The 21,536-nt window shown below is 53.0% G+C and overlaps 9 protein-coding genes across 9 annotated transcripts; 5 read left to right on the top strand and 4 right to left on the bottom strand.

Annotated features, from left to right (window-relative positions):
* Positions 1-800: 800 nt before the first annotated feature.
* Positions 801-1,538, top strand: PHYSODRAFT_288434 (hypothetical protein; the record flags this gene model as incomplete). Its single annotated transcript, XM_009536068.1, has 1 exon — positions 801-1,538. The coding sequence occupies one exon, from the start codon at positions 801-803 to the stop codon at positions 1,536-1,538; it is 738 nt and encodes a 245-aa protein (XP_009534363.1).
* A 313-nt stretch (positions 1,539-1,851) lies between these two features.
* On the top strand, positions 1,852-2,061 carry PHYSODRAFT_449864 (hypothetical protein; the record flags this gene model as incomplete). The annotated part of the gene is made up of 1 exon (XM_009536067.1): positions 1,852-2,061. A coding segment is annotated over one exon (210 nt), but the record flags the coding sequence as incomplete, so codon positions are not given.
* Positions 2,062-3,426: 1,365 nt separating this feature from the next.
* Positions 3,427-4,733, bottom strand: PHYSODRAFT_305022 (hypothetical protein; the record flags this gene model as incomplete). The annotated part of the gene is made up of 5 exons (XM_009536066.1): positions 3,427-3,568; positions 3,621-4,014; positions 4,055-4,303; positions 4,424-4,508; positions 4,539-4,733. The coding sequence occupies 5 exons, from the start codon at positions 4,731-4,733 to the stop codon at positions 3,427-3,429; spliced, it is 1,065 nt and encodes a 354-aa protein (XP_009534361.1).
* A 156-nt stretch (positions 4,734-4,889) lies between these two features.
* On the bottom strand, positions 4,890-5,477 carry PHYSODRAFT_338296 (hypothetical protein; the record flags this gene model as incomplete). Its single annotated transcript, XM_009536065.1, has 1 exon — positions 4,890-5,477. One exon carries the CDS (start codon positions 5,475-5,477, stop codon positions 4,890-4,892), a length of 588 nt encoding a protein of 195 aa, XP_009534360.1.
* Positions 5,478-5,582: 105 nt separating this feature from the next.
* PHYSODRAFT_523930 (hypothetical protein) lies at positions 5,583-7,410 on the top strand (the record flags this gene model as incomplete). Its single annotated transcript, XM_009536064.1, has 4 exons — positions 5,583-5,879; positions 5,995-6,530; positions 6,605-6,825; positions 6,950-7,410. 4 exons carry the CDS (start codon positions 5,583-5,585, stop codon positions 7,408-7,410), a joined length of 1,515 nt encoding a protein of 504 aa, XP_009534359.1.
* Positions 7,411-7,887: 477 nt separating this feature from the next.
* On the top strand, positions 7,888-8,542 carry PHYSODRAFT_355795 (hypothetical protein; the record flags this gene model as incomplete). The annotated part of the gene is made up of 1 exon (XM_009536063.1): positions 7,888-8,542. A coding segment is annotated over one exon (626 nt), but the record flags the coding sequence as incomplete, so codon positions are not given.
* A 199-nt stretch (positions 8,543-8,741) lies between these two features.
* Positions 8,742-11,842, bottom strand: PHYSODRAFT_361816 (hypothetical protein; the record flags this gene model as incomplete). The annotated part of the gene is made up of 1 exon (XM_009536062.1): positions 8,742-11,842. One exon carries the CDS (start codon positions 11,840-11,842, stop codon positions 8,894-8,896), a length of 2,949 nt encoding a protein of 982 aa, XP_009534357.1. The 3' UTR covers positions 8,742-8,893.
* A 421-nt stretch (positions 11,843-12,263) lies between these two features.
* On the bottom strand, positions 12,264-13,232 carry PHYSODRAFT_318220 (hypothetical protein; the record flags this gene model as incomplete). The annotated part of the gene is made up of 2 exons (XM_009536061.1): positions 12,264-12,467; positions 12,549-13,232. 2 exons carry the CDS (start codon positions 13,230-13,232, stop codon positions 12,264-12,266), a joined length of 888 nt encoding a protein of 295 aa, XP_009534356.1.
* A 223-nt stretch (positions 13,233-13,455) lies between these two features.
* PHYSODRAFT_305017 (hypothetical protein) lies at positions 13,456-18,843 on the top strand (the record flags this gene model as incomplete). The annotated part of the gene is made up of 6 exons (XM_009536060.1): positions 13,456-13,634; positions 13,714-13,784; positions 13,863-13,921; positions 14,000-18,157; positions 18,226-18,484; positions 18,794-18,843. The coding sequence occupies 6 exons, from the start codon at positions 13,456-13,458 to the stop codon at positions 18,841-18,843; spliced, it is 4,776 nt and encodes a 1,591-aa protein (XP_009534355.1).
* Positions 18,844-21,536: the final 2,693 nt, after the last annotated feature.

Raw genomic sequence — 21,536 nt, 5'->3', positions numbered from 1 at the left:
TTAGTCCCCCAAGCTGATCCACGATGGTACGAAGATGATATATGGTGCTAAGCCACGAGAATGTCAAACTACCTACCAAACCTGCCGTCACAAATTTTCCTGTGTGTATGTGTACCTAACGATAATGACTGTCAGTCCATGTTCACGTGGATGGAGCTGAGCCGACAGTATGTAGCAGCGCCTCTAGGATTCCAGTAACAATAAGCTAGCTAGCTTTCGATGCCAAGAAGCATTCCATGCAGCGTACCAACGTTTGGCAATACACCTGTGCGCCTGCGCTGCAGCTAGCGGGGGGCGCGCTGTTGATATCACCTCCCACCCCAATATGTTTCGCTGCGCTAAACTGGCCGGCGCTCGTCAAAGCATCCTGGTTTTTCCTTGATGCAGGTAGCTCGCTTACAAAACACTAGAACCACGACAAGATCACCTTGTTGTAGGCGAGTTTCTGTTGATTTGCGGCATATTTTTAAATTTCTGAGAGGATGTCTAGAAAAAAAGTTATGACCATTTTTCCGCGGAAAAAGTAAAACATTGCGGTAAACTGGTCGAGCACCTTATAATTAATTTATGGGTGCTGCGAAGGAGCGGGTTCGTAAACGATGATGAGACTCCGTATCTGTACCAAAGCCGCGAGCAAGGATCCCGTGGACGATGTGTTTTTAGTTACGTACAGTAGTCCCTATCTTCTACACTGACAGGAAGCTTATATGAATCTGGTCTGGCTTGAATGGTGACTTCCGAATCTCTCACTTCGCAATAGACCCTCGACACCCAAGAGCGTAAATTTCCCCCAGCGAAGCATGCAGCGCATTACCCTGCTAGCCGCCATTACTTTCTGCGCGGTAATCAACGCTGCCGAAGCCGCCGTGCATACCCAAGAAGGTCTCAACTCAAAGATTCCTACTCCCGACAGCGAAAGTACTAGGCTCCTGAGAGCGCACGAGGTGGCAGATAACGGCAAGGATGCCGGTCTCCCTGCAGACGACGAAGAACGAGGGGCTAATGCGGGGTGGGTATCAAGACTCGCCGATATAGACCGAAAGACGTGGAAGATGCGAAAGCTCGACATGAAGCTGGCTGAGAAGACTTGGATCTCGATTGGGTGGGACCCCGTGGAGATATTCAAGTATTTCAATCGCTTCAACGCCTGGGCGAATATTGAAAACAGCAAGAGGACCATCCAGTGGTTCAGGTTCACGAAAGCCTACAGAGCCAAGAAGGGGGTTGGTAGCTTCCCGGACTACGAGATCTACCATTTGCTGCGCAGCAAAGTCCCAGAGGAAAAGTTGGCGCTAGCTTTGGAATCGCTGAAGCAAATACCGGACGTGAAGAATCTCGCGGAGACCGTGCAGAACTATCAGCTCAAGCTCTGGGTCGACCGAAAAGAAACTCGCACCAGTATCGCCAAGCTGCTTGGTATTCCTCACAGTCCGACCATGGTAACGGAGCGCGGCCCGAAAGATGAGATTCTGAGCCATTTCAGCAACATATTACTTGGGAGCGAAAAGAAGCTGACCAGAAGCACATCGATTCGCTAGAAGGTTGCATATGCCATGTAAGCTCGGTGATTGCGGACAAAGTTGTATCATCACCTTCTCCAATCATTTTGGGCTAAGATGCGGAGCTGTTGAGACCTTCCAACGGGTACATAGCAATCCCATTAGAGCGTGTTCGCTAGGTAGCTGGAGATGGAGAGGACCTCTCATCAACTCTATTTCTTGTCTTTTGATTGGTCAAAATAGTTTAGTTCACAACGTGACAACTGGAGAATTACCCCGTCTCCTTCTCCAGTTCCCAGAGCTGGAGAAGGAGAAAGTAGCTGGAGATTGAGGCAGTTCAGCCGCACACACAATGAACGAAGAGGAAGCTGTACTGGTTGCTACATGCTCAGCTGTCGCACAGGTTGCAGTCCTCCTATCAGGAGAATCCGACGATGCGCCGCAAGGCCCTAAGGAACAGATTCGTACCGTGACCTCACTGCACTTTGAGCCCATGCTCCAGTCAGCCGCGTATGCAAGTTGGTTTGAAGACAATCTTCGCTGTACCAAGCCAACTTTCCTACGTATTGCTGGTTTACTACGAGATCAAGGTGTTCTGTTTGCTGCTGCCAAAGTACGGCAGCATAGCTTTGAGAAGAAAGTTGCAGCCGTGTCAAAACGAGCCCGCAGCAGGGCATCAGCTGCTGCAGTCGTCCACGTAAAGGAGGGTTGCTTCGTAGCGATAGACGTTTCACCAGTATTGGCCTTCTTCTTCTGATTCCCAACGCGACGATGTGAGTCTTGGTTGCGGGCTGACGCAGCTACAACTCCGAGCGCAAAAAGCTGGCTGGGTGTCTCTGAATGCGGCAGCGCCAGCGAGGAAGTGCGGGCATCCAGCTCGGTTTGAGTAGTGGCCGGTGTCGCATAACAGTCTGGGCAAGAGCAACATCAGAGGCAGGTATGTCCAAACTGGCAGCAGCCAGCACGAGGTCGCCACTGGCTGACGGGAACGGAGGCGCAGCTCTCGGAGCGTCATCGGCAGCTTGGTCCATCTTGCCACGCGTCGGGCACAGTGTTCCCGGCCGACGAAGAACAGCAAAGTAAGGAGAAGGAGAGCGAGTCGCACTGTGATCGGCTAATTTTACCTAGATGCGCTCTGTTGTAGCGAACAAGCTGGAGATGGAGACGAAAACCAAAAGTGTGACCGGATTGGTCAAAAGTAGGTAGCACACAACAAGACGACTAGAGATGGCACTGTGAATTCGTCTCCAGCTCTTTGAGGTGGGGAGGGGCGGATCTACCTAGAGATTTACAGGGCCAGGCACAACATGGGAGACGAAGATGCAATTGTCCTCGCTGCGTGCTCCGCCGTGGCACAGGCTGTGGCTTTGTATGCGTGGCCGCACTGGTGAGGCGAGTCGGCATTTTCTCAAGTGGGGAGGAGAGCCATCCCATATCTGTCCTGTGATTGGCTTAAAATTTGTCTGGAGATGGATACATAGCGAACGAGCTGTAGGTGGAGATCAAGCACCATCTCCATCTCTACCGTAGTACAACGCGAACAGGCTCTTAGGATACACGAGTACGGAATAAATTCCTGGAAACAAACGTAGACACAGGAACGAGGTCAGGTAGCCATCTCTTTTCGTTTTTCGCTATGTGAATAGCATGTTAGCGCTTTGGTGCACCCATCAGTTAAGGTTACCTTCAAAGTGAACTATCTCGAAAAATGCTGGATCAATCGTGTTGAAAAGGGAAATAACCACCACGTGATAAGAGGGTCGCATTTATAAGACCCCATCGGCGGTATTCCCGGTGACTGTAGCAGATTTTTTGTGGTGACCAACTCCTCGTGCAGTTGGTGGAGAAGCGGACTACCCGGGAAATGTGTGCTGGTCGAGGTGCTTGACTCACCGGGAAGACAGCTTTTATGGGAGTTTCAGCATGCTTACCGCCGAGCATCAGGCAGCTTGGTTACTCTTTTTCGGTTTAGACTCACTTCTGGGTACGTAAACTCGGGACAAATCTCGGGTGGGAACAAACCCAGTAGCGTTATTGGGATCATGTACACACACAAAAACGAGTTAGAGCTAGTTATCGTCTAATAAAGAAGCACTCGCATTACAATAGTAGTACACGTACCACTTTGAGCATGCTGCGTAGTCTCGCCGCATGTACATCACTTGACGAATCGAGCAGAGCAACTTCTCCAAGTGAATACATCCTTCCATATTGAGCGACTTCCCGTTATCGCATAGTTTCGTGAGCGTTTCAAAACATCCGTTCAATTGGCACAGGCGATCGATTGGCAGCAGTGATGAATCCGCTGTCCATCTGATCGTGTTGAAAAGCCATTGCACGAGGTCCACAAGTTCGTCAAAAGCCTTCATCTTTTCGCTGGACGCAGAAATGCAGCGTACTTCTTCTTCATAAGTCGTGACGTAGCCGAAATCCTTCTCCACACTCGCAGCGTTATCAAAGCGTTTTTGAGAGCCCGATTTCGTCACAATCGTCGAAGGCGGCGACGTTACATCGGCTGTCCAAACAAACGTTGTCCGTGGGAATTCTCTGCACACCCTGCAAATTGAAAGAGAAAAGGTCATCCCATTCGGAACCTCTTTGCAAGGAGCGAACCCTTTCCAGCTTTGAGATAGCTTCCCCCAGCATTGGTTCTCCACGAGGATCCCACATCTCGAAGCGATATCCAATCAGCTCGTGAATTAGCGCAAGTTTCTGGTCAAACTTGGGCTTCCCGATGCATCGCTTCGACATCCACACGTCCAAGTCGGCTACCATCTCCTGCAATATTGCCTTGAAGTCACCGACTACTTCAACAGGCACCTCAAACGTCTTAAGGTGTTGCCGAAGTTGCAAATGGTTCCTACAAAATAGCTGTAAGCATATACGAAGTATCACGCAGTAAAGGTAAGCGTACATGTACGTACCTCTGGTCGTGCTTGGATAAATGTCACGCAGCTGTTTCAGCAGCTTCACTATCTTCCCAGTTGCGAGCACGTCCACGCGGCTGAGCTGGCGTTTAAGTTACGGTAGAGCAATGACCATCCCTAGTCGCATATCGTCCATGAAGGGCTCCGTCGCGACCTTATTGTCCGCTTCAACGAGCACCCTTTCAGCCGTGCAGGCTGCAGAAGCAAAGGCCTCTATTGGTGAGGGGTCTGTTTCCTCATCGATCAGCTCGACAGCTGCAACCAGCACTAGAGCCACGAATTTCCCCAATCTGGAACGGCGGTTCATGCTGCCTAAACGAGTGAGCGCCTCCTGTCTCAATCGGGATAGCGTGCGCTCTTCTTCCATTCTTTTACGTAAGCTCGCCTTGTCAGTGAGGGGGGGCCACAGTCACGTTTGGAGCCGCATTCTCGGAGTTACTATCCGTTGCGCCGATATCCGTAGCTATTGGTACTTGCAGCGGATCGTCAGCACGGGGATCCTGCTACGACTTGTATCTTCGATTCTCTGCCGCTTTAGCTCCCTCGGGTTCTCCTTGCTCTCCACATTTTCTTGTTGTTGTTCTTCTTCTTCTACTTCAGCGCCCTTCCCCTCCGTGTCTATCTCCTTTGCAGCTCGTTTCTTCTCTTCTGTAGTTCTCCTGTGTTCCAGATCCTTTGGTCCCGCTCTTAGATGTTGAGAACCGTTCTCCTTTTCTTCTTCTCTTTCTCCCTCCTCCTCCTCGGTGTCGGATGACGCATCACTTGCCCCCGAACTGCTCACCGCTCGGTTCAGTTGGCACACTAACGTGCCGACCTCGTTGCACGCCGCGACCAGCTGCTCCAGAGCCTGCGCAACCTGCGGAGACTCGTCCACGAACACCACCGCGGTCTTGCACAGGTCTTTGGACGCCTGGACGACGGTCAAAGCGTGTCTCAAGGCGCTGACAGCGGGTGAGAGGTGCGTTCTGGCGCTCTGGAGCTCTTCCTGCACCGCCTCCGTGCTCTTGGCGCGCAGCTCGGCGGCGCTGAAGCGTGCCAGGTTCACCTCCATCTTCAAGTGCAAATTCGTGAAATTTAGGTTGATTCGTGAAATTTAGGTTGATTCGTGAAATTTAGGTTGATTCGTGAAATTTAGGCATCGATCGATCAAGTATTGATGGCCGACACGCTCGCGCTGTATGAGCGGATTCTGGGGCTCGTGAAGCCCGCGGAGCTCCACCGCAGCTGCAATGGCGTGCTGAAGGACGAGTACTCTGCGCTGCAATGCGCGGTGGGTGAAATTCTTGCTGCGTTCGCCAAGGTGGAGGAGGTGCGCGATGCCGTGAACCAACTGGAGCAGGGCAAGCCGCCCACCGGCCGCACTGCCAGCCTCATGGAGGCGATGGATGCAGCGATGCAACTGCGGAAAGACCTGAAGGAAAAGCTCGAGGAGGTGGCCGCGGGCATGCAAGTGGTGAGTCAAGTTTGGGATTGGGGTAGGAGTTGTTGCTGGAAGGGTTTCTAAAGTATTGTTGGTTGTGTTGATGTTGCAGCAGGAGGTGGCATCTGCTGGTGATAAAGAGGAGAAGAAGGAGAAAACTCGGGAGAAGAGAAAGAGAAAGAAGGAAAAAGTGAAAGAGAGAAAGGATCCAGAGAAGGAAGCGGGTGATTCTCCTTCGTCGTCATCTTCTTCGAGCAGCAGTGAGGAGGAGGAAGAAGTGAAGCCGAAAGACAAGAAAACGCCAAAGCGGGCGAAAGTCGAAGGCAAGAAGGATGGCGCGTCTGGTGATGGCAAGATGAGTGGAGATCTGGCCATGGCCCACGATGCTTTGAAGACCATTTCGACGGTTCGGACGGTCAACAGGAGGATCCAGTTTGATATGGTGAATCAGTGGGCGGAGGCACTGTTCGACCTCAAGCGTATTCTCAAGCACCAAGCCAGTTGCGACGCTAGTACGACAGACAAGCCGGCCGCAGAGGTTGCTGCCCGCGCGCTGGAGGCTGCAGCTACGATTTTCCAAAAGCTTGAGTGGATGGATGAGCGCATTAAGGAAGTGCGATCTGTGATCGCAGCGCTGACAGACGCTTGCTCCAAGAACGAGCAGCTGAGGATTTACTTCCATCGGTACGACCTAGGTGTTGACCGTGCTGCCTTATCTAGTCATCGAAATGTTTTTAACGGTTGCTAATGTTTGCTAGGGTTCGAGCACAGCTGGAAAGTCTTGAAATGAGCATCCCTTCCGCAGCAGCAGAACTTGCTGAGCCGTCCAGTAAAAGTGGATCCCGGTCATTGGAGGAAGGTCTTCGCAGTTATCGCACTCTGAGCTCTAAGATTCAGAAAGTGTCCGCCGATGAAAAGCCATCGTTAATTTTCGAGGCGCTTGGAGCGATTCAACAAGTGATGGCAGATGACACGAATTGTGCACGACGAGAGGAATTGCGAAGCTCAGTCGAGAGCGCGGGCCGCTGGATTCGTGAGGTCTCACTTCGGAATGAATTGACCCAGGAATATCTGCGCTTTGCGGATAGCGTGCGCGATTACAGCAAGAGGCTGGGCAACCAAGTTGGATGGGAAAGGTACGTTCGCAAGCTTGCATGATTTTAAGGGGCTTTGCTCACAAACTCCTCAATATGCGTTCAGGCTTGTCATAAGCATAATGGACCTGCTTGACGCAAAAGCAAAACCGAGCAAAGCGTCTCAATCGCCTCGCATCTCGAAAACGGCAATGGCGAAGCAGGACCTGCTTAAGTCGCTACTCGCTCAAGTGGAGCAGTGGCAGGACGGCATTTTCTCTCTGGACCAGCTTGACAAGTTGATTAAGGAGCTAAACAACGTGGTGTCCTACAACTCAATGGACTGGAAGCCACTGGCAGACCCAACGGTGCGCACCTGCGTTTGGAAACTGAAAAGCTGTATCCAGCAGATTAAAAAGCCAGCCCACCGCGACAAACGCTTGAAGACAGTCAATAAGTGGAAGGCGAGTATCGACAGGCATCCGCGCTAGCTCGTTGATGAGCTCATGTGCGGTAGCAAAAGATTTGCCCAAGGCTTCTTCACTCTGAAAATAGACCTCCGTTGACATCCGTTGCTACATGCAAAGGAAACGACTCAAGTCTCCGTCCCACGGACTTCGGCAATCCTCTGGCTCTGATGTGCAGCCACCTTTGTTCACTCTTTCGTTCCCCCATATCGCTCGTCAAGTCCATCCCAGGCATTCACCGCCAAGGTTAGCCAGACAATATGAAGCGCAGTACTGGAGGCTATGAGCTCATCCAGAAGCAATTCGGTGAAATCGACGGCGTGGTGGTCCGCCAAGCCACGCAAGCCGGCGAGATGGTCGCTCAGGCAGTTGGTCTTCCTTGGGAGGCCAAAAACAAGTACTCCATTCACCGATTGCCGGCTGACAAGAAAGTCAAGAACGACCCGAAGGATGCAGCTGGGTGGTCCCCGACTGGAGCCGAGCTGAGGGCCCTCGAGCCGTTCATGCGTGCCCAAGAAGAAAGCTGGTTCTGCACGCGCATTGTGCTGCAGTACCTCGGCTGCGCCTACCTGCGCCCGCTCAAGATGCACTTCACTGTCGAAGGAGAAACAGGCGACGCGTACGTGATTGAGCGTCCGTTCAAATGCGGCGGCGGAATGTGCTGCCCGCTGGAAATGCGGCTGGACGGCTTGAGTGGCGAGAACGGAGAAGTTAAACGCATTGGCCGCATTCGAGAGGACTTCTCGCCGTACATGAATCGTTGCTGCTCGGCGTGTTGTCTCGCCACGGCTTACACGGACATCGAGCGCGCACTACCCGACGGGTCTTACGAGAAGCGCTACTCAATGCGAGTCAACGTGGCGTGCTGTGGCCGAGTCAACAACTGCTGCGCGCCGTCCTGCTGCCGCAATGACGCGGTGTACGACATCTTGGACCCCGAAGGAGCGGTTGTAGCCAACTTGCAGGTGAGCTTTGGCAGTGGGGAGTGCCTCAAAGCGATCTGCCGCGCTGGTGGGGGATTCACGAACTACGTGCTCCAGTTTCCACGTGACTCGACCCCACAAGACCGTGCACTGCTGCTCGCTGCGCTCTTCCAGCTGGATTACTCGATTTTCGAAAAGAAGTAGACACAACAGTATAGGAGGATTGCTTTTGCTTCAAGAAGCTTTTGTATCGCTCATGGTTTGCCTAGCAATTATGATGCTACTTTACTTTTTGGGTTGGTTTCTTCATGGTGGGTATATCGTTGCGGTCTTGCCACCTCCATTCTATTCCGATGCATCCATCGTTGTGTGGCTGTCAATCTGGTGTGTGTGTGTGTGCAGGTGTAGATGTCTTCGTAGTTGGCATCAGGTGTACCAATGTTTAAGTTATTCTTTCTGCTTGGGGCTCGTCGCAGCGTTCATCTCGTTTGGCCCGCTAGATTTGCTTGAGTTACGTGTTCGTGGTTGGTTGACTTGCTTTTTCAGGATCGTTTTATCTTGGGGGTTCAGGCGGGTGCAGTAGCTTATCGGCGCGCAACACTGAGCCGCTTCACGCTCCTTGACGAGCTCAGCTCCGATCCTTTGCCAGCTGCCTGCATGAAGCGCTTGATAAGCAGGACGTGGTTCCGCTGGGGCATGTGCTTGGCTGTTCCCACAGCTCCACTTGCTGTACTCGTGGAACTACCCGCAACACTTTCAGCGGCGCGCACTGACACTTGACCCGACGAACTGCTACTCCGCTCACTGTCGTGGGTGCTGTGGTGGTGGCGGCGGCTGGATTTACCATGCTTTCGCCGGTGTCGCGACAGCTTCTTCACTCGGGATAATTCTAGCGACATCACATCATCGTCTTCAATTATCTCTTCGTCTTCGTACTCGATCGCAACGTCCTCCGCTTGTGGTGAGGGCTTTCTGGGTGTCATTGGGCGGCCCTGGCGGTGGGGTGAGAGAGGAGTCGACGAAGGTGCTCGAGGAGACATTGGTCGAGTGGGCGACACAATCCGTGGAGACGTCGGCGGGGCCGCTTGCATTGAATATGCGTGGGTATCACTTGGTCGACTGCTGACGGCAGACACCGCGGTACGGATATTCTGTGGGCTACAAGATGCCAATGGACTCGTAGGAGAAGCAGGCGTTGGACGGTGGCGGGGGCTTGGCAGGTACTGAGAAGTGGAGTTCTCGGTGGTACTGGTAGATGGAGGTCGAGATGTACGGGGAGGTCGAGGGCTGGTAGTACGAGTTACCTCGTCGATGGTAGAGCTCGTGGACGGTCGAGTCGCCCCATTTTTGCTACTGGCATCACTGCGACTACTGAACGATGACATTGTCTCCTCCTGCATTCCTTCAAATGTGCGAGAAACGTAGTGCCCTCGAGTAAAGCGGTGCGACTCGATGAATTTCGGCAGCATGATCAATCCATTCTTCGATCTCTTCACGTATTCCAGCTTCTGTCGTTGGCGCTCCTTCCTATACTTTTCCGAATGCGACCAGTGATCTCCGTCGTGAGTGTAGTCTGGTGGCAGGATCTTCATGCAAAACTCCTGCAAGTCCAGATCGTTGCTGTTGTCCGTGTCATATCTCTTGAACAGTCCTAGACACTGTGCTGGGGTCAGTCGAAAGCCAAGGGCAAGAAGTCGCTCCCGGAACTCTTCCATTGTCACATGACTGGCCTTCTTGAAGATTTTGTATGCCTGGCGGAAGGTATCAGAGCTCCTTGATGTCGCCTGTTGGATTTTGTCCCGTATGCGCATTTCGATTTCATCCAGACTCCAGCTTTCCATCTCAATTTCAGTCATGTATTGCTCAGGGTTTGCCATAGCTTTCTCTTTCTTCTTTTTCGCCTCGATCCGGTGTAACTCGTCAGCAGCAGCTACCCAGGATATTCCAATGTAATCAGGAGGCAGTACACCGTGAATGAACTCATTCAAGTCGATATCACCACTGCCATCCTTGTCAAATCGACGGAACAGAATGTCAGACTGGACGCGAGTTAGCGCTAGTCCAATTGCTTCCAGTGCTGCGTGGAACTCGTGTGGTTTGATTCCGTTCACTTTCTTGAAAATGCGAAAGGCCTGCCTGAAGCAGTCTGATGAGCGAGACGTGCGCTGCTCGATCTTCTCGCGCAACATACGCTCAATGTCAGCAATAGTCCACGATTCTTGCACTGATTGCACTGCCATCGAGTACAACTTCCGCCGGGAGTCGTCAACCTTTTGCCTGTCCTTAACAGACAACCAGAACGAAGTGGAGTAGTCATCGAGCATAACGCCTTGGACAAACTTGTTCACATCGAGGTCGCCGGTTTTATCAAAGTCGAATGTGTCGAAGAGATCCTGGAGCTGCTTCTCTGAAACCCTCAGCCCAAGCCTCCTCAGGGCCGAGTTTAAATCACTGCACGAGATCCCGGTAGGCTTCCCGAACAGCATAAATGCTTGCTGGAAACGGTCCGTTTCCTCCGAAAGTTGGTCCATTCTTTCACGTATCATCGTCACAAGCTGCTTGGTCGAGACAGATGGCTCCTGGTCTGCTGCGCTTGGGTCGCTTCGTGGACTGGTCGGTCGGTCAGGTGCTCGGTTTTCCTTGGTAAAGAGAGTCGTGGCAAATTCAATGGTATCAATGACTCCGTCCCTATCTCGATCGAACCGGACGAAAAGCTCCCTGCACTTGGGTGGCGATATCTGTATCTGGAGCATGCCCAAGTGGCGATGAAAATCCGCAAATGTGATCGTGTCTGCACTTGTAAAGAAACGAAATGCTTGTCCAACGGCGTCCGTTGCACCACGCGGCATTTTGTCTTCGAGTCTCCGAACGATGCACTTCTCAAGCTCATCCAGAGCCATATACTCGTACACTGGAGTCGACTTCCTCGGGCTGGGTACCGCATTTGCTGCGTGATTGCTACCCCCACCAACCTGTCGTGGCGACCTGATCACAGGTCGGGCTGCAGGCTCGAGTTTGATAGAGATCTTGGTGGGTGAGCCATGGCCTGAAGCTTGTGTTGGCTCATCGGGAGAGAAAAATGTTTCTGGTAGAAATACTCGTTGAGCAAACGTAGGATAAACGATCTCGCCGAGGTCTTCTTGGTCAATCCGGCGAAACAGCTCGTTGCACAACCGTGGAGTAACGTGCAGACCGAGCCGCACAACCTTGTGGTGAAAGCATTCCGGTGTGATGGAGTTTGTAGTCGTGAAGAAACGGAATGCTTGGCGCGAGTAGTTCTCGTAGGCGCTTGAGCTCGGAATACTTGGGTCGACCGTACAGAACATCGCGTGGGTGACCTTGCGCAGCTCCTTGATCAGTGCCTCCACCGTCGTGATCTTGGGCGTCAACTGAGGCTCCAGGCTCGCTTCATTATCTGGAGGAGGCGCTCGCGGCATCCTACCCGCTGGCCGGGTTGGACGGCTGGCCCGTGCCTTGCTCAGGGCATAGCCAGCGCCGCTCAGCGCCAAGCTGCCCACAGGAGGCCCCTCCATATTCCAGTGAACAGACTATTGCCGAGTGCTCCAAATTTGTGGGAGGAGCGATTGACGCGGACAATAGAGTCGTGCAGCAGGGGCGGCTACCCTTGCCCGAATGCCTGATCACAGCGCACGCCACCGGTGAAACGGCCACGCCCACTGCGAGCAAATACTTGGCAAGAGAGCCTGGCATTTTTGGCGAGGTATTTTCACGGACCGAGAGAAGACGACGACCATCTAAATTTAGGCAGGTAGGAAGGCAAGCGATGCGAGCAGCAGACGTCGGCCTTGTCAGTGAACTCGTTGGATCCACCCATGGTTGAGAGTGCGTTGACCAGAAACCCTGCTGGCAGACAGCAAAAAATGGTTCGCTTCATTCATTCGCGTTTGAATCTCATTCCTCGAGATATCCGCCATCTAGAAAGCCCCCCACCTTTTAGGCCGCATAAGAGAGCTGCACAATCTCGCGAATATTAGATCTGCAGTTGCGCTCTTCCCATACGGTTTCGGCCCGGAGCACTCCGTCAGCCTGCACGAGCCCCACGAAGTGCTGCACGCTGCCATTGGTGCCGAAGTAGTACTTCTTAGCAGCCACCAGCGCGCGGGCGTGCGGCACGCGGCGCAGATGCCTCTTGATCGTCTGCATATGCATTGATTTTACACAGGTCACGTTAGTCATGCAGCAAGAAAGCCCAGCTCACCAACCTGATGACGCACGCACCTGGTACAGTTCCACGGCTACCGCCTCCGTGTAGATGGTCTCGGCCGTCAGGATGAGGTCGAACTGCATCTGGTCCTCACTGAGGTGCTCCACGTCCCTCATGTACTCGGTCATGCTGCTCCAGGCTCCGGCGTAGAACTCGGCCTTGCTGTAGAGCTGGTCGCTCACGTTGCGGCGCACGTTGGGGCTCGTCGTGAGTTCCAGCACCTCCTTGTTGTAGTCGCTGAACACCACGCGCTGGGCGCCGCGCTGCAGCGCGTGGATGCCCGGCAGTCCGTGGCCGCAGCCCAGCTCCAGCACCGCCGGGGGCATCTGCGCGCCGTCCTGCCGCAGCTGCGCCTCCACGAAGCGCACCAGGTCCACGGCGCACTCCCAGAGCTTGAAGCCGCCCTCGTACACGCCCGTCTGCACGTCCGACGTGCTCAGGATGGAGCTGATGGCGCCCGTGCGCGCCAGGAAGCCGGCGTCCGTCGTGTTGACGATGTCGAAGCTCAGGTCGCCGCCCACTTGGACGGCGGAGAAGGCGGCGGGCGATGCCGAAGCCGACGAAGACGCGGAATGGACGAAGCGCTCTCCATTGCGCGTGGGCACAGAGGCGCCGGAAGAGGCGGGAGAAGGGGCCAAGGGCGCCGGAGACGCCTCCGCAGTGGCGCCATCCAGCGCGAAGTTGAACGAGAAGGACATATTGCGGAACTGCAGGAGTGTTGGTTGGTGACGATCCTTTCACAAGTGATACCCAGCGCCCTTTGCACAGGAATATGTAGCCATGTAGTGCGGATTTGTATTGAGGTGAATTTTTGAAAAATTCTAGAAAGCAAGACGAATCCCTCTGGTGAGTGATATGTTGGCTTTTTGCAGCTTCACTTTACCTTGGCAGCGGAAAGGAAACAAACATTGCGATCTGCCCATGGCATCGCCGTCGCCGTCGCCGTCGCCGCGCTCGCACCGCGAGACGGTCGTGGTGAGCGCCGAGGAGCTGCTGCACCCGCTGGAGGAGCGCGTCTTCCAGCTGTCGCAGGAGCTCACGCAGACGGACCCGCAGGTGCCCGCGCTCTCGGACGACGAGGTCATCACCAAGCTCAACATGTAAGAGACCCCAAGAATGGGTTTTTCGCCGTGGAAGTGGACCTACTGATGACGTCATATGGGTGAATGGGTGGTGCAGGATCGCTGAGACGCTGGAGGAGGTCGAGACCAACTTCCGCAAGGAGAGATCGTCCCCGTATCGCCGCGACGGTAAGATCCGACCCACAAGTTGAAGCTGTGAGGACGATGGATAGTTGACGTGGGTCTTTTGGGTTTTATTTTCTATAGGCCACCTCATTGGGAACCTGCTGCAAGTGCTGGAGCAGAATGAGGACTTCTACCCAATGGTATGCAGCTCAACTTGCCCTTTTGGAGGAGGGAAGACGTTCATATGACTCATTTGGGTTCTACTTTGTGGTCTTTAGCTGGAGGGGAAGCTGTCGGATCTGAGTGTGAACCGCGTCAAGGCTGCGACGTGTCGGTTGCTACTGGCCACGGTGCCGGTCAATAGCCGAGCGATCGTGCGCATGCTGGACGACGATGAGGAGATGTTGGAGCGAGTGTGTGGCTTTGCTACAGATAGCGATCCAGGACTGCGGTGCTATGCGACGGGGTTGCTGTCTGTGGGGTTGAGAGACCGCTCGGTTGCGGACACGGTGGTGAATAATGACACGCCGGTTAAATTGTTGAAGAGGGCCAGGATGTACGCGTCCAAGTTGGAGAAGGAGCGGCAGCAAGCGGTCAAGTATATCCAGGACCACTTGCGTCTGGCTTCGTCTCGTCATAAGAAAACTACAGGTGGTGGAGGCAACACGTCGACAAAAGCAACAACACCGCAGAGATCGCTGAAGAGGAAGCACTCGGATATTGGCAGTCGGGCACCAGCACATGGCAACGAGCATGGCGAAGGTACGGATGCTACAGCAAGCATGGATGCGGAAGAAGAGGAGGAGCCGGCGGTGGCCGTTCCGATACAGCAGTCATTGCCAATTTCCGGTGGCGATGAAGACGTGTTGGGTGGATTTGAAGACGGGTCGGTCGTGATGCCGCGTCCTGAGCATCATGAAGAGGACTTCAAGCGTCTGGTAATGCTCGAGTTGCTGTACACTCTGGATTGTCTGGGATCGATGGGAGAATATCTGGAAATTTTTGCACCAGCACTGAAAGAAGACATCGTTGGGACCGTCATCACGTTCTTGCATAGCAAGAATCCAGCAGTGATATCGCACACGATGACGCTAACGTCGCATTTCCTCGCGCACAAGAAGTTTTCGTTTTCGCTTGTTGAGTCGGGGGGAGTAGACCTACTGTTCACGGTATTCAAGTTACAGCAAGCAGCTGGCCAAGTCGGTTTGCTGGATCGCAGCCTTTCAATGTGCCTTCACGGATTTGCATCTTCGTCTGCAGTTATTGAGCGCCTGGTTGTGATGAGTCCGGAAAACATGCTGTCAGCCGCGTTTACTCTGCTTTCCAGCCCGAATGACCGTGCAAGACAGAACGCTGTGGTGTTTTTCAGCTTGACGCTGGGGTTCAAGGCGATTCTGGACTACTTCGAGAAGCACAATGGACTGTACACTATCCTGAATATCATCCGAGTGGGCAATCACCCGAAATCAGTGGCACAAAGACAACTTGCTCAAGATGCCTGCTTGTGCTTGCGTCAGTACGTGCGTATGCATATGGCTATGGTGACGCATCGGCTCCGGAGAAAGCTTGCACAACTGAACCATCCGTCAAATCGGCAGTCAAACACAGCGCCAGTATTAACGGCGGCAACCGCGGCGTCTCGAATCCCAGCTCGGGTCCCGAAAATTAACTGGTCTAAGGCAATCGACCTCGACGACAAGACTCACGAGCAAAATATGGTGTTTTACGAGAAATATCGCTTCAGTGCAAGCAGTGGCAACTCCAACAATTCATGGTCTGCTGCAACCGGTCCAGGCAATGGGATGTGGCCTCCCGCCGCAAAACTCAGTCATTTGCGTGGCATCCTAGTGCTTTTGGAGGTTGTGGCTATGATGTGCTCAGTAATGCAAAATACTGATCCGGATGCTAACTCCTCGACTATACGGATATGGACCGGAGAACGCGCACAATTTTGCTTGGACTCTCTTCGCGTTCTGACGCTCGTGGTTCCCACTTTGGCTAGTGAGGTATGCTCGACAGAAGTATCCTTAGACGAGGGTAGCACTTCCAAGCAGCTTGGGATGGCGATTCTGCTGGAAATTGCAATGAGCAGCAATCCAAGAGACTCGGAGTTGGTTCGGGATGCGCTGCGAGTATTCTGCAATTGTGTGTCTCCACCTCACCACGAAGACTGTTGGCAACACCCTTACAAAGACATCCGGCAGTACACATTGACTGCTAGAAGCATGAGAACGAAGAAAGATGACCAGGCGCAACGCTCAAGCTCGGAGACAACAGACCAAGGACCGAACGCGGCTACGCCCGATAACTGTTCGAACTGCTGTTCTAAAGCTAAAGATGACAAAATGTTGCGGCCTGTGCGAAAATTGGCGAGGGAGAGAAATGCGATCAAGGTGTGTGTCTATCTACTTCGGTACAAGCGGTCGGTGCAGAATGCAGATGCAATTCGACTTCTGGCGACGCGTGCGCTGCTGGGGTTATCTCGCGACCGGCACATTTCCCAAATTCTTGAGAAGATGCAGGTCGGGCAACTACTGTCCGATATGATTCGTAGTGATCCAGTTTTGGAGGAAAACGCTGACATTCACGTGCGCTTTCGGGAATCTGCCTTGGATTTGATTTCTCACGTGACGCATCGAGCGTCCAACGTCGTGATCAACGAGGCAACGGACCCTACTGTGAGGAAAATTGAAAAGGCAAGCATCGTTGCAAGTACCAAGATTACTTACGACGAGAATGAGTTACTGCGTCTAATTCACGACCATCTCGTCACGAAAGGACTGCATCACGCTGCATCTGCTCTTGTTGACGAGGCCAAGATTCACGTTGAGAAGCAAAGGAAAGTGTCTTCGGCTGGCGATTGCCGAACTGAACCAAGCCTGGTTAATGGTGGAACAGCTTCTTCAGATCAGACGAGCTTTACACCACACAAGAAGCAAATAGTTGCTAATCAAGACGTGCCCCTTAGCGTTGCAAGTCGACGCGAAAGTGGGTATCTAAGCGGGGATGACACACCGCGCCCGAAAAAACTGCAGCGAGTTTCATCGTTGGGTTCGATTGTGCCAGAGCTGAAGAAAGTTCAGGTTGCAGAATCTGCTCAGGGTTCTCGTCTATCAGTGAAAATATCCCGACCGGTAGATGGAAAAGTTAACGCCGCCACTCCAGCTACTCCTTATTGCCAATCGAGGAAACGAATGCGTCAGGCTTTCTCCAGGCCACATCTTTTTCAAGATACTTCGTGCAAGCAGTCAGTAACTTCCCCAAGGCTCGTCTCGGGGACATCATGCTCTGACGCTCTTCAAAAACTCCCAATTAATACGCGATGGAGTGCAAATGGCGAAGCTACAGCGGTGACCGCATCGAGCAAGTTGGACGATATCATAAGGCATTACTTGCGAGAACAACACCGCCAGTGCGCCAACCCTGTTACAACAGTGCCGCCGTTTAAACTGCTGGGTAAAGGTTCGTTGCATCGGTGTCCGGATCCTCCAGCAAATATGTCGTCGAACTTGAGCATCTGTTCGCGGTTATTGCGTCGAAGTCGAACGGGGTATCGTGCTGGTCCACATGCCTTTTCAACGTACTACGCTGATGCCGGAATTGACCGCTACGTGTTTAGTCGATACCGGCCATATCGCACTGTAGGTGCTCACGTTGGATCGTTCGCCTGGGGTGGGGTGAGTGTCGCTCGGTTCTTCGGAAAAGATCAGCAAGACATGCTGATTGCCAACCATGACGGAGAATTACGTCAATTCAATATCGGGTCTGACGAAGTCGTTGAAGAATGGACGTGTCACCCGCCGTCAAGCGCAATCGTCGACTTGGAAACGAATGAGTCGACGTCCATTGGCGCCCAAAGTCGCCTAATTCTAACAGGGGCAGTCGCTCTCTCAGAGCTTGCCGTGAATGAAATTGGACTGTGGGAAGCAAACGACATGAGTGCGCTAGTGGAGCGTTGGCGATTTAAAGGCGGGCTTCGACCTCAATTTAACCATTACGGAGATCGGATCGTTGCACTCGACGCTCGCCCTGTGGACGAAGAGGATGAGTTAGATAACCTCGGTATCACTGTCAAAGGTGCTGTTGTGCTCGATATCGCTACTGGAGACGTTCTGTGCGACCTGAAAGATGCAACGCGCTCCAATGACTACGGAGCAGAAACTAATTGTTGCTTCTCGCCTTGTGACGGGACTATTCTCACGGATGGAATGCTTTGGGATGCCCGTATCCCTACTCGCGCGTTGTACAAGTTTGACAAGTTATCCAATGTCGGTTGTGGCTTTTTCCACCCTAACGGAAACGAGGTGATCGTCAACTCAGCAGTATGGGACCTCCGTACATATCGTCTATTGCGCATGGTACCGGCGTTGGACAAGTGCACCATTAAGTTCAATCCTTCCGGTAGTGTCTTGTTTGCATACTATCCGTACGCTGGGGTAAGTACAATTCTGCTTGAGATAGCTGGGTGCAAACGGTCACTGACTTGTTCTGACTGTTCTACCAGGGCGATTATCTGGAGCGCCGAAAAAGCAAGCTCAAGTCGTGGTTTCGAGTTTTGGACTCGCGAGACTACAAAGATATCACGACGATCGATCTGGGTCGACCTGTGTTTGATATTAGTTTAAACACCAATGGCACGCTGCTATCTGTTGTTGAAGGGCGCTACCTGGAGGCTGGTGACGTCGACGATGATGATTCGATTTGCCGTCTGTACGACGTCGGCAGAAAACGCCCAGCGGAGGACGACTCGGATGCAGAGGACGGTGACGATGAGTCCGACACGCTGGACGACGATGAATACGACGATGAAAACTCTAGTGATGAAGACGACAATATGGACGAAGATGAAGAAGATACTGATGAAGACGTGGAAGAGATGTCCGATTCTGACTTAGAAGAAGCCGAAGATACAGAAGATGAAGACGGGAGCGAAGATGATGACGATGAAGATGCTGCTGCACACATCCTTGCTATCGAGGGTGACAGCGGCGATGAAGACGGCAACGGCTCGATCTTGTCGACTCACGATCTTGGCTATTTGTTGGAGCTTCCTGATACTACGTATTACGAAGTTCATGGCCAATACTCAAGCGACGAAGACGACGCTGAAGAAGACGATTAGAGTGCAGACTATCAGTGACTACAATGCCAGTGGCTGTGAAAATTATGTAGAAATATGACCAGGCTTTGTTACTGGCCGATTGCGTTTGCTTGCAGAGATTGTTCGCAGGGGACTACTCCCGATTTATCTGTAAGCTGAAACGAAGTTGAAACGACAGGCTTCCGCTCGTGCTTTGGCGCAGTTGCTTTTTTTTCGGAAGCCCGAGCATGGCGACCAAGCCTGAAGTGGATGTGGAGACACTAGGCGATAAGCCTGTGCTGCTGAAGCGGAAGGACTTTCTAGGGAAGGAAAAGGCGGCCCAGAGCCACCCCAACCGGACCTACTACTACCGCCAGCCTACAGATCTGCAGCATGTGATCGACACATCCACAAGTCTTCTTGTACGTGAGCCAAAAGATGTGAAGGTACTACTAGCTCGAGGCCAAGCGCTCTTTAAGCAGGCGAACTACGAACAGACTATTCGAGATCTCACGGAGGTCGTGACTCTCGACAGCGCAAATGCCGCTGCCTTTTACACACGAGGGCTGGCATACTCGAAGCTCGACAAAGTGGAGCTGGCGATCCGTGACTTCTCGCGGGCCCTTCAAATCAACCCAGAGCACGTGAACGCTGCATATGCCCGCGCGTCGTGCTACAACTCACAGGGAGATTTCGTTCGAGCGATTGATGACTACAACTTTGCGTTGCTGAAGGACAAGAAGCTGAAGCTGCAGCAGAAACATCAGCAGGAACTGCATCGGTCGGCGACACTAACACGGCAACAACTGCAACGCCAGAAGCAGCAGCAAGATGAGAATGCCAGCAACGCGTTCATTTTCTCCCAGCGATTAAAGAAGTCGAACCTGAAACTACAAAAGACAGCAGATGGTGAAAGCGACAACAACGATGAAGGTGGACCGCGAGAAGAGAAGACTGCTGCTCCGTTGGGATTCTCCTCATTCGCTGATTCACGCCATGCATTCTCAGAGGCTAGTTCAGCATCGAGTGAAAACCACGCGATGCCAACACCACGCAGTGCAATTCTCCTGCCTCCATCCCCAGCTTTATCCTCGTTTTCTCCTTCGGATCGACGAAGATCACTTCCCACTGAAGCAGTATCTGCTAGCAAAGCGGCAGCAACGTCCACGTCGGTCACTGCGTCTGCACGAGAGGAGGCGGAGGTACATCACGCGAGGGGTTTCCAGTATCGGCAGGAGGGCAACTTCCAGGCTGCAGCTGACGAATACTCGCGAGCGATTCAGCTAAACCCTCAGCATTTTAAGGCATACTTCAACCGTGGCTTCGTTTATGACAAGATGAGGCGGTTTGATGCCGCCGTGGAAGACTACACGCAGGCGTTGAAAATGGACCCACATAATGCCTTCGCACTCTACAATCGAGGAATCTCCCTAGATCGCAGCGGTGATTACCAGGGTGCTCTCGCTGATTTCACCCGCGCGATTGAGCTGCTACCGACCAACGCCGACTTCTATCACAACCGGGGGTTCTGCCACCGCAAGCAGGGCAACTTCGAGCTGGCCATCGCTGACTATTCGCGCGCTATCGAGTTCAACCCGGAACACTTCAAGTCGCTGTATAACCGTGCGTACTCATACGACAAGCTGGGCCGCTACGAGGAAGCGGTGCAGGACTACACAGCTGCACTGCGCGTCGAGCCAGAAAATGCCAACGCGTATCACAACCGCGGCAGCACTTACGACAAGATGAAAGACACTACCCGGGCCATCGCTGACTTTGACCGTGCTATCACTCTTCAGCCACGCTCCGTGTCGAGTTATAACAGCCGCGGACTTTGCTACGACCAGCTCGGACGTCACGAGGAAGCCCTTCAGGATTTCGCCCAGGCACTCGCACTCGATCCACGCAGCGCCGTATTTTACCACAACCGTGGCTACTGTCTTCGGAACATGGGGCGCTTCGAGGAGGCCGTTCACGACTACAGCGCTGCACTTGCACTCGAGCCGCGCAACGTTGCCGCCTACAACAACAGAGGCTATGCTCTTCGGAAGCTGCGTCGCTATAAGGAAGCCGTCGCGGATTACACGACGGCACTCACCATTGATCCACAGAATACAAGAACCCTAAGCAACCGAGCCTACTCGCAGGCCAAGATGCAGCGGTTCGAAGAAGCCATAGCCGACTACACGCAGGTGCTGGCACTCGACCCTCAAAACTCCTACTCACGTCACAACCGCGCCATTTTGACTGCCAAGTTGAAAGGTGGCGATGTAGACGAGCGAGACCTAAAATGAGCTGCACAAACATAAGGCGAGCAAAAGTTAGGAATCGATTATGTTCTCCCCTCTGTCGAGTCGTGTTCACATATGCATTCCTATATCAAGCGAGCTGCTATAAGCTGCGTCGCTGATGAACTTGCTGTTGATAAACGCAGGCACCTTGTTTCAGTTGCATCGAATTCTCTAAATCGAGTTAGTAACCTCGCATGTGAACGGCTTAGAACTTGAAGCCGGAGTGCATGGCCGTCACACCGAACGTGAAGTTGGTGTACGAAACGCGCTTGAAGCCGGCGTCCTCGATCATAGCTTTGAACTTCTCCTGGGGCGGGAACTGGCGGATACTCTCAACCAGGTACTGCGAACAACAACACCAAAGATACGTTAGCAACGACAATATCTCTACAAACCCCCTACGTACAACAAGATCATTTACCTGGTACGACGGTCGGTCATTGG

Source organism: Phytophthora sojae (genome assembly GCF_000149755.1).
Source record: "Phytophthora sojae unplaced genomic scaffold PHYSOscaffold_9, whole genome shotgun sequence".
NCBI classification, from domain to species: domain Eukaryota; phylum Oomycota; class Peronosporomycetes; order Peronosporales; family Peronosporaceae; genus Phytophthora; species Phytophthora sojae.
This window is presented reverse-complemented; position numbering and strand designations above follow the sequence as displayed.